Source organism: Schistocerca serialis, chromosome 5 (assembly GCF_023864345.2).
Source record: "Schistocerca serialis cubense isolate TAMUIC-IGC-003099 chromosome 5, iqSchSeri2.2, whole genome shotgun sequence".
Taxonomy (NCBI): Eukaryota; Metazoa; Arthropoda; class Insecta; order Orthoptera; family Acrididae; genus Schistocerca; species Schistocerca serialis.
Genome location: NC_064642.1, coordinates 119810922 through 119827305, shown reverse-complemented (window position 1 = coordinate 119827305; position 16384 = coordinate 119810922). Strand labels below are relative to the sequence as shown.

General features: G+C 38.3%; 1 protein-coding gene across 1 annotated transcript in view; it reads left to right on the top strand.

Moving 5' to 3' along the window:
- The first annotated feature begins 434 nt into the window (after nucleotides 1–434).
- The window catches only part of LOC126481778 (odorant receptor 4-like), a 67031-nt gene continuing 51081 nt past the window's right edge, over nucleotides 435–16384 (top strand). Inside the window, exon 1 of the mRNA XM_050105733.1 lies at nucleotides 435–523. Coding sequence (XP_049961690.1) covers nucleotides 435–523 — 89 coding nt within the window. The remainder of the gene's footprint in view (nucleotides 524–16384) is intronic.

The following is a 16384-nucleotide window of genomic DNA, read 5'->3' as shown; positions in this document are numbered from 1 at the left end:
TAACTAAAAGGATAACTGGATGTGAAATATACAATTAGTAGCAGGTAGCATCCATGACATTATAACAAAAAGGATAACTGGAGTAGTGGTGTAACTCCCAGTTACACAACTGTGGTTATCAACAGATAGATAGCTAAACTTGTGCCCCCATGTGTGGAGCTGTTTAGAGAACTAGGAGGTACCCGATTCCTGTTGTTAGATTAACATATTCAGAATTCATTTATAGTATTAAAACGAGGAATTACACCAAATTGGCTTGAAAAGGCTCAAATGTAGACATGATGTGACTTTTGTTGTCCCTTTCTTGATTGCAGGCGGTGTACGCTGCCGTGTCGGTGGCTATGTTCTACGGTTACATCCTGACCACGACGCTGGACGCGTTCTTCTTCACGCTCATCATCTACACGGCGGGCCAGCTGCGTGTGCTCAACCTGATGGCCAGGGACCTCTGCGCTCGCGGCAGCCTGCAGCAGATGAACGCTCGTCTCGCCGACTGCGTCTCCTACCACGTCCATATCGAGAGGTAGTCGAAGCCGCTTGGAAACACTGTCTCTCTCTCTCTCTCTCTCTCTCACACACACACACACACACACACACACACACACACACACACACACACAGGTAGTCAGACGCTGTGCTGGCTGCCAGCTTGACAGTCGAATGTACGGTAGGACAGAAATGCGGTATCAGCTCGTTTAATCGCGGCCATATCATGGATGCCTCTCACAACAGAGACCCTACTATTTTGGCAGGCACAGCGCTTTTCACATTCCACAGTGCAAATTATTTAGTGTCAATATATTGATTCGAGGCGTCCGTCGGCAACAGACAGTCGCTGACAGGATGACTGAAGTTACCGTAAACAACGATGGACAGACCACAGAGCCAAAACTCCCTCAGCAATTCGGTGCTTGACAACTACAGCAGCCAAATCAGTAGCAACAAAGTCCTCGCTATGGGTTATCAAAGTCACTGCACCACCTCTCCTTATCGCAGAGAGATTTTTGCGGGTAAAGGAACATCTCAACTGCACACTAGAAGAATGGAAAAGGCCGCATGGAGTTGTTTTTAGCGTGGGTATAAGTCTGTTATCAGCATGCGGGTATATCAAAAACCGTAATAGGCGAAGTATCCCATTTACCAACGAGACGTTGTCGAACTAATGTTATGAGGATATGCGTTTTTCGGTCGTCAGTCTTCTTACTGGTTTGATGCTCCAATCATGCATTCCTTTCCTGAGATGAACAGTTCATCACATAATAACAAAGGTAGCCAACGTTCTTAATCATTTGTTCGATTTATTCCAATATCTAATCTTTCCTGCAGTTTTAACACTCTACTGCTCCCTAAAGTAGCGCTGAAGTTATTCCCTGACGTCTTAACACATGTCCCACCATGTCGTCTCTTCCTCCTAACAATGCCTATCAATGTTTTCCACAAGTTTCTCTCCTCGCCAATTCTGCAGTTAGTCTCCTCATTTCATTATCAATGCATCTAATTGTCAACATCATGCTACAGCACCGCACATCAAATTTAACTTTCATTATCTTATTGCAATCACACATCTCAAATGCTTCGACTTCCTTCTTTTCCTGTTTTCCCACAGGCCATGATTTGCTTTCGCACAATGCTGTGCTCCAAATGTACATTCTCAGAAATTTGTTCCTCAAATTAAGTTCTATGTTTGATACTAATAGGCCTCTTTTTGCGAGGAATGCTATGTTTGATGTGCTATTCTAATCGCCATACGCTTCTTGCTTCGTCTATCATGTGTAATTTTGTATCCAAGATAACTTTGTGGTCCAGAATTTTGATGTTAAATCTATCGCTTATCTCCTTTCTGCTTTTCTCATTATTTTCGACTTCCTGTGGTTTACTCTCAATCCATATTCTGCACGCATTATACTGTTCTTTCCTTTCAATAGATCCTGTAATTCTTCTCTATCTTCGCTCGGGAAAGCAATAATGTTAACAGCGAGTTTGATCATTGATATTATTTTACCCTGAATATGAATCCCAGCCCTGAACTTTTATTTTCACCATGTTTGCTCGATGTAAGATTGAACAATAGGAGTGAAAGAATACATCCCTCTCTTACTACTTTTTCCCTCTGAGCACTTTGATCTTGGTATTTATTTTATTTATTTACACGTCAAGTTCCATAGGGCCAAATTGAGGAGTAAATCTCCAATGTCATGGAACGGGTCAGTACATGAAATTACAACATAAAAGTAATAACAGATAAAAAATAAATGTTCATGAACCCGAAAAAAGTGAGTCCATAAGTTTAAGTAAACTCAATCAACAATACAACGAGAATCAGCTTAATTTTCCACGGAACTCCTCGACAGACTAGAAGGAGTGACCCATGAAGAAACTCTTCAGTTTCGATTTGAAAGCGCATGGATTACTGCTAAGATTTTTGAATTCGAGTGGTAGCTTATTGAAAGTGGATGCAACAGTATACTGCACACATTTCTGCGGAAGGGTTAATGAAATCCGGTCCAAATGGAGATTTGATTTCTGTCGAGTATTAACTGAGTGAAAGCTGCTTATCCTTGGGAATAAGCTAATATTGTTAACAAGAAATGACAGTAAGGAATATATATATATTGATAAACCAATGTCAAAATACCCAGACTCGTGATCAGGGGTCGACAAGAGGTTCATGAACTTACACCACTTATTTCCCGAATCGCCCGTTTCTGAGCCAAAAATATTATTTTAGAATGGGAAGAGTTACCTCAAAATACAACATCATACTACCTAAGCGAATGAAAATAAAGTAGACTAATTTTCATGTCGAACGATCACCTACTTCAGATACCGTTCGAATAGTAAAAATGGCAGCATTAAGTCTTTGAACAAGATCCTGAACGTGGGCTTTTGACGACAGCTTACTATCTATCTGAACATCTAGAAATTTGAACTGTTCAGTTTCACTAATCATATGCCCATTCTGTGAAATGAAAACGTCATGTTTTGTTGAATTGTGTGTTATAAACTGTAAAAACTGAGTCTTACTGTGATTTAGCATCATTTTATTTTCTAGAAGCCATGAACTTAGGTCATGAACTGCACTATTTGAAACCGAGTCAATGTTGCACATAACATACTTTACTACCAAGCTAGTGTCTTCAGGAAACAGAAATAGTTTAGAGTTACCTGTAACACTAGAGGGCGTGTCATTTATGTAAATAAGGAACAGGAGTGGCCCCAACACTGATCCCTGGGGCACTGTCCACATGACTGTAACCCACTCAGACCCCCACATCACAGCCATTCTCAACATTGTGAATAATGACCTTTTGCTGTCTGTTTCTAAAGTAAGAGGTGAACCAGTTGTGAGCTTCTCCCTGTATTCCATCATGGTCCAACTTCTGGAGCAATGTTTTGTGATCGACACAATAAAATGTCTTAGTTAAATAAAAAAATATGCCTAGTGGTCGGAAACTTCTGTTTAATCCATCCAGTACCTCACAGAGAAAAGGCAATATAGCATTTTCAGTGGTTAAACGACTTCTAAAGCCGAATTGTACATTTGATAGCAAATAGTTTGACATAAAATGATCAATTATCCTTACATACACAGCATTTTCAATAACATTAGCAAAAACTGATGGCATAGAAATAGGTCTAAAATTATCTATGTTATCCCTTTCTCGCTTTTTATAAACCGGCTTTACTACTGAGTACTTAAATCGCTCAGGGAACTGACCATTCCTAAACGAAAAATTACGAATATGGCTAAATACAGGGCTAACTTGTGCAGCACAGTATTTTAATATCCTGCTAGGTACTCCACCATAACCATGAGAGTCCTTAGTCTTCAGTGATTTAATTATTGATTGAATTTCCCTCTTGTCCATATCACACAGAAGTACTTCAGACATCAATCTCGGAAAGGCCTTTACCAAGAATGTTATATGGTTTCCTGTAGAAACTAAATTTTTATTTAATTCACCAGCAATGTCCAGAAAATGATTGTTAAATACTGTACATATGTCTGATTTATCAGTAACAGAAATATTTTTACTGCAACTGACTTTATACTGTCGACCTTGTGCTGCTGACCAGACACTTCCTTCACAACTGACCATACGGTTTTAATTTTATCCTGCAAATTAGCTATTCTCTTTGCATACCACATCCTCTTTGCCTTCCTAATAACATTTTTAAGCACCTTTCAGTGCTGTTTGTAATGGGCTACTGTAGCTTGATAGTGACTACTTATAACATTTTGATATAATTCAAATAAATGGTTCAAATGGCTCTAAGCACTGTGGGACTTAACATCTGAGGTCATCAGTCCCCTAGACTTAGAACTACTTAAACCTAACTAACCTTGGGACATCACACACATCCATGCCCAAGGCAGGATTCGAACCTGCGACCGTAGCATCAGCGTGGTTCTTCACTGAAGCGCCTAGAACCGCTCGGCCACATCAGCCGACTTGATATAATTCCCGCTTTGTTCGTCATTATATCCTTATCCCACTACTCAGCCACCCGATCTGCCTATCACTGCTAGTCTGCTAGTACCACGTTTAGAACGTTCTAATGGAAAGTAACTCTCAAAGAGCATGAGAAATGTGTTAAGGAAAGCATTATATTTATCATCTATGTTATAGGCACTATAAACATCTTGCCAATTATAACGATATGTTGACGTAATGTGTATACATAAACATACAGTTATAAATGTCCCCGTTCGTAGTCGCTAATTATAACAATATGTTTACTTTTGTGCTGTAACATATAGCTATAATCAGCGGTGGAAACATATTTGCGAACGCCGACCGTGTGCGGCTGTTTCTTGTTGGATCGTCTGATCAGTCGGAAGTTGCATTGCAGAGGAGAGTAAATGCCTATTCAAAATATAATTATTTTTGGATAGCTCAACATGAATTTCCTAAGGGACCGTAGTTTATCATGCATTTACCAGTAGAATATGGCGCGGAGAAAATATTTCGCCGCATGCAACTTCCGTCCGAACTCGACGAAAGAATTCGTGACTGTGAACTCTCTATTTGGCAGAAACATATAGAAAATTAAATAATTTCATGAAGAAGTGAGACATAGATTCTATAGTAAATGAATAGTCCATACACCAGTTCCATTTAACTCTGAATTTATGGCAATTAATAGACGAACTTACACTGCAATGAAGGATTTAACATGGATGCCGTTTTGACTGGCACTTCTCGTAATGAAAACAATTCCTTTGACGTTTTCACATACACGTCGCACAATAAATCTACTGCTAGGCACTTTTAGTATTACACATTTACTTTACACTAGAACAATATTAATTTTAACAATAATAATACGGCGGCAAGACATGCGCGTCCGACACAAGTTACAGGAGGCAAGAGAAGAATGAGTAACTGTTCATTGAGAATATCTCGTACATAAAAAAGAAATGTGTAAAAGTGTTCTTCTCCTGTCCGTTTTTCGCGCCGCGGTTTTCAAAGGCAATAACTCACTGCATCTCTGACGGCGCTTCGACAATAAACAAGTTACGTCACAGGTCGTTCACCTTTTACATTCTCGCAACATTATTTGCTAACTGTAGCTGTTGCCGAGCGACTGCTCGATTAGTGAATGATTTAAAATGATAAGGCACTCACATAATGTTACACGCTCTTGTTCCTTTACAAGGTTTAAAAAACTCTCTATTGCTATTGGATTAACTTTCCTACATAGTTTGAAATTAAATGTGACATTTGTTTGAGTACTAAAGCCTTTTAGTGTTAAAATTTGTGCATCATGGTCTAAAAGTCCATTCGCCCTTTTACTAACAGAATGCCCATCTTGTAATGAAGAATGAATAAAAATATTGTCTATGGTTGTGCTACTGTTTCCTTGTGCCCTAGTTGGAAAAAACACTGTCTGGATCACATCATATGAATTCATAGGATCTACCAACATCTTTTTCTTGCACCATCATATACAAAATTTATATTGAAGTCACCACATATAACTAATTTCTGGTACTTCCTACAAACTGAATCAAGAACCCTCTCTAGCTTTAACAGAAATGTTCTGAAGTCAAAGTTATGGGACCTATAAACAACAACAACTAGAAGTTAAGTTTCACTAAATTCAACTGTCCCTGCACAACATTCAAGTATCTGTTCAGTGCAGTGCTGCGATACGTCTATGGACTCAGATGGAATATTATTTTTACGTACATAGCCACTACCTCGCCCCACAAGAAACTCCTTGAAAAACAGCCAGCTAATCTGTATCCTGGTAAAGGAAGCCTCTGAATTGTCAAATTATTTAATTGGTGCTCTGATATGCCAATAATTTCAGAGTTAACATCTGTAGGGAGTTCACTAACTTTATTTCCAATACCACTTATATTTTAATGAAATATGCTAATTCCTTCTCAACTTGAAACATTACATCCTCTGAAGATGAGCCCTTAGTTAGAGGATCTTCCTTTAAGCAGGTATACGTATCAACTGACTTCAATCTAAAAAAGGTGCAGCTATAACACCAACTACTTCAGGAACTTTTCCATAAGTGATCCCACCACCACCACCACCCTCTACACTGTCACCTATAAGCTTTGCCGGCCTCCCCTTCCCATATCTATTGAGGTGCAGGCCATGCCTAGTGAAACACGATTTACTGTTAGACCCAACTGGCACCACTGAGATGCGACCCATGCCCTCTGCCATCAGCGCCCTCTGCAGCCCCTTGTTAACGCGCCTAACAGCCGCATTAAGACAAGGCCGATCATGACGCTAAAACGGTTGCACAAAATGAGCATTAGTGCCACCAGTTTGGGTAGCTATCTTTACTGGGTCACCACCTACATCATACTTCTCATCATGTAGTGTAACGAGGTACGTTTTGTATAAATGATTTACTTTTGACATATGACCATGTGCAGACTTCGTCACCTACGTCAGTTACAAACACTTCAAAATAATTTAAATTCTTTTAAAAATTATTTCTGAATGGTTCTTGAACGAAACTGTAATTAAAACATCATCATTTGAGTCGTATACGCAGAATTACGTCACTCAGTCCAATTGGTTTGCGCAAACTTTTTTTTTTCAATTTAGATGTCGTTTTGTTTCTTCTCAGGAATTATATTAATGCAAGTTATCTGCTTTAATAAATATTAGAACCACATTGAATAAACTTTCAAGACTCACACTCGCGATGAACGTTGTCAAAATTAATAATCTTGTCAAATAAATTAATAATTCATTAACATAATTCTTCATAAATAAATTCTCGGAACACGTATTTAAACTTCTGTAGTATACACTAGTTTATTATCTTCCTACATATGGACGTGAACCTGAGCCTTGACAAGATAGGACTGAACATTTACAACATGATTAAACTTTCTATGACGTCATTGTTGTAGAAACATTACAAATTCTTATTTTTTCAGTTTTTAGAAGCACGACGCAACAACTCGGTTTCAGGATCTTCTGTTGCTCTTTGGCTGTCGACCCGCGACGTGTAGTGGCACGGCCGCCTGTATTAGAGGCCGGAGTCGTCAAGCTGACAACGCCGTAGCCTGTGACGTCAGTAGGCCGGCTAGCGTGACCAGCTAGGCCGAGACTAAAGTTTAGATTTCGCCGATTGCAGACCACGTGTCAGATATAAATACGCAATCACTTTCTTTTTTTGTAGATTTGGTCCCTATAAATAACACAGTAACCTAGAAAAGCTAATTTCTCGCAGTATTACGCCGACTTTATGTCGGAATTACGCATTTTATTCTCGTTTCCTTGCAACGATGAACTTTTAAATAACTCACATGTGCTTCATAGCAGTATATTATGACGTTTCTTACCCGAGATTTGGAGATACAAGTTCAGCAAACAATTTTGTGAGGTGCCTAGTAACATTATTTGCAGACTTGCAATTATTTCAGTGTGTTATTTGAAATGTATTGTCATGTTCCTTCCTATATAAATGACAAACTAATATAAAAGTGTCTGACAGCTGCAACATATCTTTCACACCTCTATATATGAGGGTGGCATAATAATAATAATAATTTTTAACGAACCTTTTTTTGTGTATTGTTCATTGGTATGTTAGATCTCTTTTAAAATCACAGGTGATACACAATCTATTTAAATACTTTCACACATCTTTCTGAGTCAGAATGAACTGTGGACCTTGCTGTAGGATTTGCAACAGAAGCATGACTGAAATTTATCGGTTCATTAAAGTTTATTTCATAGTGGCCACCTCCTCCTTGCCAGTACTAATCGGAGCATTTAAGGACTGAGGTTATGGGTAAGAAAGAAATTTTATAATTTTGTGTCAAAAGCTATGTAATGTTTTTAATTTTCTATTAACTCCCTCCTTCTTGGAACATATTAAATGATCATTTTGGAGTTTGATATAATTATTTAACAATATGTTACACATAATGGAAACCAGCTTTTTGTAGATATCAGTAAGTGGCCTTCCACAGAGACATGAATCTGTTACAAATATTTGCAGAGAAACATGTGATTTAACTCCTTGGCCAACCAGATTGAGTAGTAACTGCTTTTGATTTTGACAAGTGAGGAATTTTGTTTCATACTCTTCAGATATTAAAAGCTACATAACTGTATATACAAAAGTGCCAAGTTCCACAACAATATCTGATGGCACAGTCAATCCATTTCGGACAAGGTTATCAAAATATTTATCTGTGGTATGTGTGCCTAAAACAAAATCAGTGCATGTTGTACAACTGAGCAATTGTGTTGTTTTGTGTGCTGCATAACCACAAACATACAGAAGCACAGATTGGTGTACATCAACAGTTTCATTTCCTATGTAGTTCAAAACACTAACAAACGGATTCTCGTCAACATCTGTAGACATTACATCTGAGATGCTTATGTCATTCATTATTTCTGGAGAAAATTTTACTGGGCCATATTTTACAGACTTTATTCCCAAAACACTCGTTATACGCAACTTCTTTTCAGATTCAAATACCTGGGTTACAGAAACGTTATAGTTTCCACCCGATAATTGACGATACCTACTAAACCTTGATTCCAAATTATCAGTTTGTAGTTTTCCCGTGAGAAGACACTGCACACCTACACCACTGAAAGAATATTCAACAACTTCTGAAATAACAGAAGTACTCTGATACAGTGCCTGATGTGTGTCTGTGGTCAGACAACTGGTAGTGTCCAAAGCCCTCCATCTCTCTAACCAAGCCAAACATTTGTCAAGAAATTCAAGCCTGTCATCAGAAGCACTAGTGAAAGGCAGACACAATTCATTTTGTTTGTGAATTCCCTTTGTACAGTTCTTAACATTAATAATATTCCACCAACGGAGAATGATTTCAACAAAATGTACAGTTCCTGAAATTTCACCATATTCAGCTTTTAAGCCTGCAAGTGTTGTCTCATTAAAAATATTGCAGACAAGACTGACATTTTGTCTTTCTAAGCTACTGGGATACACTGACTTGTGAGTCAACCGAGGAGCTAATCTCAAAAGCTGGTCGAGTTCCTTTTTGTATAGGTTCTCAATATCTGAAAATTTTGTCATTAGCAGATCATTGGATGTTGAGTCAAAATGGGGAAATTTAAATGTTCTGTCACTGTCCCTCTGGTTCAACCAGTTGTTCCTAATACTTTTTAACAAATGAACTGTGTCAAACATTACAAATACAGGGGAACCACATGACAGAAAGGAATATGGACTGCTGGAATTTTTTACCAATAGTGAAAACATATTCCTATTAATTCTGTTGTTATCAGATACAATGACAACAACAGTCAGACCACATGAGGAAAGAAACTGCAACACATTAAGTGTTAATTTATGGAGATCTGAGCCTGACAACTGTTTGACAGGAACCAAATGAACAACTTTTTTGAGACTGCCATATAAAGATGATGTGAGAAAGGCAAGCACAGTTCTTGCCTCAGATGGGGCATTATTTTCTGCATATCCATGGAGTTTCCCCCCTTTAAACTGAATACATGGCTTAACATAAATTTCATCCACTTGCAGAATTACAAATTTTTCTCTCTCATCTAATTTATCCACAACAATTTTAAGAAAATGGGCATTTTGTGATTTATTGGTTGGACAAATCTTCAGTGAAAATGAAAGCTGCTGAATGTGTTTCACATGTGGTAAGGTAAGCAATCCACTTGACCAGAGTGCCGCATAGCATGCTGGAGATTGGTTGTAGATGATAAATGCATGCATCATCATATCAACCGAATATGTCCGCTTATTCATTGCCAACAAATCTATCTGTTCCAACAGAAACAAGAGTGTGGCACAGCAATTTGGATTAGCTTCTGAATGCAGAGTAAGTTTCTTTACAATATTCTTTAATTCATTTAAAAGAGAACTAAAGGTGGGTGTGTAGCTATCACAGTTGATAACTCTACTAAAAATATTTTCAATTTGTGACCATCTGGTTACTCTAAGTGAGGAAGGTAAAATCCAGCTGAGCTCCTCATGTGACAGAATGAAACCATTCACACACACACTTGAAATGAGTTTGTCATTAATTTCCATACTCACTTTGACCTGAGGAATGTCTTCAGAAAAATCTATAGTATAAAAGAATATCTTATTCTCTTTAACACTAACACTCCATTTTCCTACACTGTTTATTCTATCCTGGTACTCAGCACACAAACATTGAAAATTTGCAATAATGTCCTCATTTAGCATGGCTTCATTCTTCTCCTCCTCTTCATGGCGTGCACGCTTCCTTCTTATTTCTGGGTCACACCTTCTTGGAGGCTGCACCTTATTTAAATACGATGGTAACACAGGGAATATTTTTGGCACAGCTTCTGGTAAAAGCAATGGCCTTTGACGAGGAAACTCGTGACAGTTCCCATCAGAGTCCTTGTAAATCTCCACTCTTGATACATCACATTCTTCAAAATGTTTAATGCAAACGACACTTCTATTTGATGGAGTCCAGTCCTTTCTGGGGATATTTCTTGTCCACCGTTTTCTGTTTTCCTCTTTAGTAGGGAATCTGAACACTGAGATGTAACCCTCTTCCTTGCTGGGTTTGTAGTTGCTGTTGCAACCAGGAACACAACATTTTTCTGGCATCTGCAAATAGAATGATGCATTAATTGCTAACATCTCAAATCAAAATACTATTATGTAAAAATAGCAAATGAGAATTTGAGTGGACTGGTTTTTTTCTACTGCTCGGATATCACGAAACAGAAGTCTACAATTAGAATCAAATGTGTAGAAATATTCATAATATTAACACAAAATCACTTAGGAGAAGATTCTGATACTAAACTTATGAATTCAAAACTTTATTTTCAAATTGTATCTAGAATATAGTAGAACTTTTCTTGCATTTGTGTAGACGAAAGTCGTTCACGTAGCACACTTGCACATATGCATGTAAAAACACTACAAACTTCGCAGAATTGTATACTTACATTGTGTTATATCTTCAACTGTAGTCACGACTACTTGCTATAAGTCCAGTTTAGCGTAATTACACTGTAATTTCGGATAAAACAGACACCTTTAAAGTATGTAAACAACTGCTTCCGTTCGCTACCTTATAGTCACAGCCATGCGGTAGGCCTTAACGTAACGTTGCCACATTTCAGTCCTCCGGCCTCTAATACAGGCGGCCATGATAGTGGCCAGCAACTTTCTCTCTGGTCCCGGCAGCGAAGATGCTGTCTCTGTTCGTTGGGCCGCCCTCTCCGCGTATGAAACATAAAAAATAAATACAAAACTTTAGATAATTCACAACCATTACAAATATTACAAAAATACATAAACAAAACACTAAATTAAACTTTTATTCACCTGCAAACTGGGCTGACACTGGTGGATGGGTGACGCTTCAATTTCGCGTCCCACTACAATCTCTATAAAGGCTGTTCCACCCAATATCACTACCTGATCATCCTTTGTAAAATTCCTACGTAACTCCCCTATGCTGTCAGTCACTTGAGCCAACCCTGCACTAGGCTTCACAACGCTGGTGACCAAGTAATCACACCCCAACACTTTCTGCAACTACTTGCCCACAAATGTACCTAGCAGCAGAACCTTTAAATTTTTTCCTCTTGATTCTGACACACATTCTACTTTTTTCGCCTTTAGCTACAGCTTACACTTATTTCCCTGAGAATTTCAAACATCTTGAGTATTTTATGTTGTCGAATGCTTTTTGTGATTTGCAAATGCTATGAACTTCTCTCGTTTCTTCCTTAGGTCTTTCTTTCATTATCAAGTGCAGTATCAGAGATGTCTCTCTGCTGCCTCACCTTCCCTAATGCCAAACTGATCGTCATCTAAAGGCTCCTGAATTTTCTTTTTATTTCCTGTCAGCAATTTTGATGCACCAGATATTAAGGTGACTGGAGATAGTTGTTTCTCTTACCTCTCTTTGCTGTCTTCGAGACTGTCTGGATGATATTTTTCTGAAAGTCTGATAATATGTCTCTAGACTCAAAGATTCTACAAACCAACTTGAGTAGTTGGTTGCTATATCCCCCAATGATTTAAGAAATTCTCATTTGGGATCAAATGAAGTATGACAAACCTCTGGTCACGTACCTCATCAGCTTACTGAGTATTCAGTATCTGATCACAAGCAAACTTTTGTCTGGTACTCTGTAGCCAACCTGCTCCTCCAGCAAATTAGTCCATCACCCATTCTTCTCGATTTGTATCAGAATAGCTTGAAAAACGCTCCATAGACATGAGTGATCCTCTGGACAGTACACGACTGTGATTCATCGCTGAACACAGTGCGATACCATTCATCAACAGTCCATGCTTCCCACTCGTGGGACCACTCAAAATACAGACATTTGTGTTGTAATGTTAACAGCAGCCTACCCATGGGCCGGTAATTCCCCAGTCCACCTGTTGCCAATATCTGACCAATGATGGGATGACAGAATATTGCAGGATGGCAAGGACAGAGGTCAAGGTATTATGTCGTAGTCGGTGCACGACATGGCGACTATCCCTTATGGTTTTCAGACATGGTCGACCTGTACTTTGACAATGAGTATGCCTGCTCCCACTTTCCCATACAGTCCAACATTGGGCCACTGTCACATCATAATGCCCCACAAATATGGATGTTGTAAGATTCGACCAGCCAGTCAAATGGAGACCCACAATGAGGCCCCTTCCAACCTCATCAGACCCTGATAATGCTGTCTCACATGAGTACGTGTCATATCTCTGTCCTTCACTCAACATCCGTTCACGCCCTCGATATACCATTTGGGCCTAGTAACAACACTAAAAGTGAACGACACTGATGTACTACAGTGGCCATTCTGCCTGTACAGAGAACTGCAACTCTTATCCCTTACATATCTGGCGATGGTGTGTAAGTGTACGTAGTCACAATGACATCCGATTGACATCCGACGATGCCTGCTGGGTGCTTCACTTTTTTTATTAGATTGTGTATATTATGGAAACAGCTATACTGATCTCATCTGATGTACACATCATGTATTCCACAATTCCAGTCGAGGAAACATGTAGGTAATAGAAAAAGACCTAGATGCTTACAATCTATTATCACAGGAACACATCTCCAAATTAAACTAACTTCTACACCCTATTACAGACCAAACCTACTTTCAGTTTAACGAAGAATACCGCTTGCAGGAAGGATTGGTGATGGGATCTCCTATTCATGGAAGTTAGCAAATACCCTCATGAACAATATAGACGTAAGATTGCTTCAAACAACTGTACCAGAAAAATACAACCTACCATACTGGTGTAGATACATGGACGACATTGCCTGCTTGGCAGATGCTCTGAAAACGAAGCGAGACTAACTACACAGAAGGATAAACACATAAAAAACATAAAGTTCACTTCATAGGAATAACAGTTGACACAAATAAACGTCTTAAATACAACTGTCACAAAAAGAAAATAGCCAACAGTCATTTAACATTTACAGGAATATCCCCACAACGCTAAGAGTACTACACCAATCTTCAAACCACCAACAGTCTCAAACACAACAAGCTCTCAGATACATTCTCCTCAGGTTAAACACAGTATCAGTAAGCCGGAAAAAAATAATAGCTCAAACAGCAAAAAACAATGAATGACAAGAATCTCTAATCGCAAAACTGAATGATAAAATTCCAAAAGGCATAAAAATAAAACAAATAAAGCAAAACACCATACAAATTCAAGGACCCACAACACTCACCCAAGCACATATACCAACAGCAAGACTACTGCCGGTAAGAACACAACACTGAAGACAAGCTCATATGTGCTCACATATGGAAACAAACTGGAACACACAACGGCAAAATCCTACAGAAACAAAGAATACAACTAGCCTACCAACGTAATAACTTCATACAAAACTGCTTAAAAAGGAATGATGACACATATATAAAAAAAATCAGTCATTTACCAATTTCAGGGTAACAGCTGTGATATTTGCTACTCAAAACAGCCCAACAGAACGTTTGAAATCAGACATAAAGAGGATGAAAGAGTATGGAAGTATGGTACCAGCCGTTTAAAACTGGTAGAGTACCGCAGACAAAGAAACCTTCACTCCATCACAATAGAAATAGAAATTAGAATCACCAGATTCACTAACAAACAACATGTCCTAATACTACAAGACAGTTTCCAAACTAAAAAGGCAGTCAGAGAAAAGAAGCACATACTAAAAGACCAAACGAACTTCAGAAACCTAACATTAGCTGAGCTTATAAAACATTAGTAAGTAAATTATGACACCCCTATAACCAAGACAAAAACATTATCACGTAAAGCATACAGCATACCCACTTACAATCACACAATTTAAGACATACAATACCCCTCCAAATAAAAATTCACTCACTCGCATAGGCAAGTTAAGACATAACACCCCACACCATTGAACGCTATATGAGACAGAATGTATTCTGGTTTTCATCTTGCGTAAATCCACATTCGTTTCGTGAATTTAGTTGTGATCGCCACAGAAAAAGACGATCTTATTAGTGTGATTACAACAAAGTAGATGAAGTGAATGTAACTTACAAAACACGAAAACGAAAATACGTTATTCCTCCATAAATTGCAGTGTACTATAAATCGAGCACCTGAGTGTAGAAGGACTTAAGGGATGAAGTAGGAGCTAAAAAACACGACTAATAATGGTAATTTAAAACATGAAGACTGTTTCATAATATTCATTTAACACACGAGAACTGTTTATGATGTCACAGAACAGATATGTAAAAAAAAAAGAAAAAGAAACACTTTGTAATGACAACTGAAAATGCTTTAAAATAAAGCGAGACGCGTGTAGTGGGACTTTGAATTTCGCCGCGCTACACTCGTTCCCTCAGATAAAAATTATACCATCGCAGCGGTATGGGAGTTCGACGGCAAAGAAAATACTAAAATTGTAACTCTGTTTTGTTTTTTTATCCGTTTCATTATTGTCTCCCGAGAGGGGAAGCTTAATGCAGACGTGATCTGATTAAGACGAAAAAACTTATTAATGTGTAGACATTGTGGAAGTTGTTATGAAATTCGGAGGATGGAGAAAAGCAACTAAAATAAATTGCATTTAATATCAAGACGGTTTTGGATACATTAGAAATTCCTGGACAATGAAACTTATTGCAAGATTTCGGAGCACACTTTTCACGCAGAATTGAAGGAGATTTTTGAAGACCTGGACGCCACACGAAAGAAGACATGTTAATCTGGTAAAGGATGAACTCTTATCTACGCCATTTCCCCCTGTCAGTTACATTTTGTTATTCTCTGTTCTTTTTCAATAATTTTTGTAGTGGAAATTGGTTTAACTTTTGCTCAAAAACGCCACAAGGACCACCCCAACAATAGCTTTTCCGAATCACGAAGTCCGATAGCTTTTCTGTAATACGAATTCCGATTTGCTTTTCATTCTTTCCCTTTTTCACGGTCATTTACGATTTTAAAACCCCCTTTTATTCCCCATTTCTTCCCACATTTTCAACCTTTTCCTTTTCTTTTCTTCTCTTTTTTTCTTTTTTTATTAACCACTACACGCGTCTGGTGTAACGGAATGTTTGTTGCAGGCACATAACGTACAATACATCCCATGCTACTTGTACATCCCATATTATTTGTTAAACTGCGACTTCGGAAGAGAGGCACCAAAAAACCAAAATAGAGAACAAGTGTTCTACGTATTACCGGTAACTTAACATTCTCGGGCAGGAAGGTAGCCAGGGAATTACTTTTGACATTAATTAGACTCCTTAAATTTATTTACTGGTACTTCTGCTGTTACCACAACTTTATTTATTTATCGTATGACGATACAGAGCTTGGATCAAATACATAATTTTAAGAATATACAGTGTAAGAAATGACAAGCAAA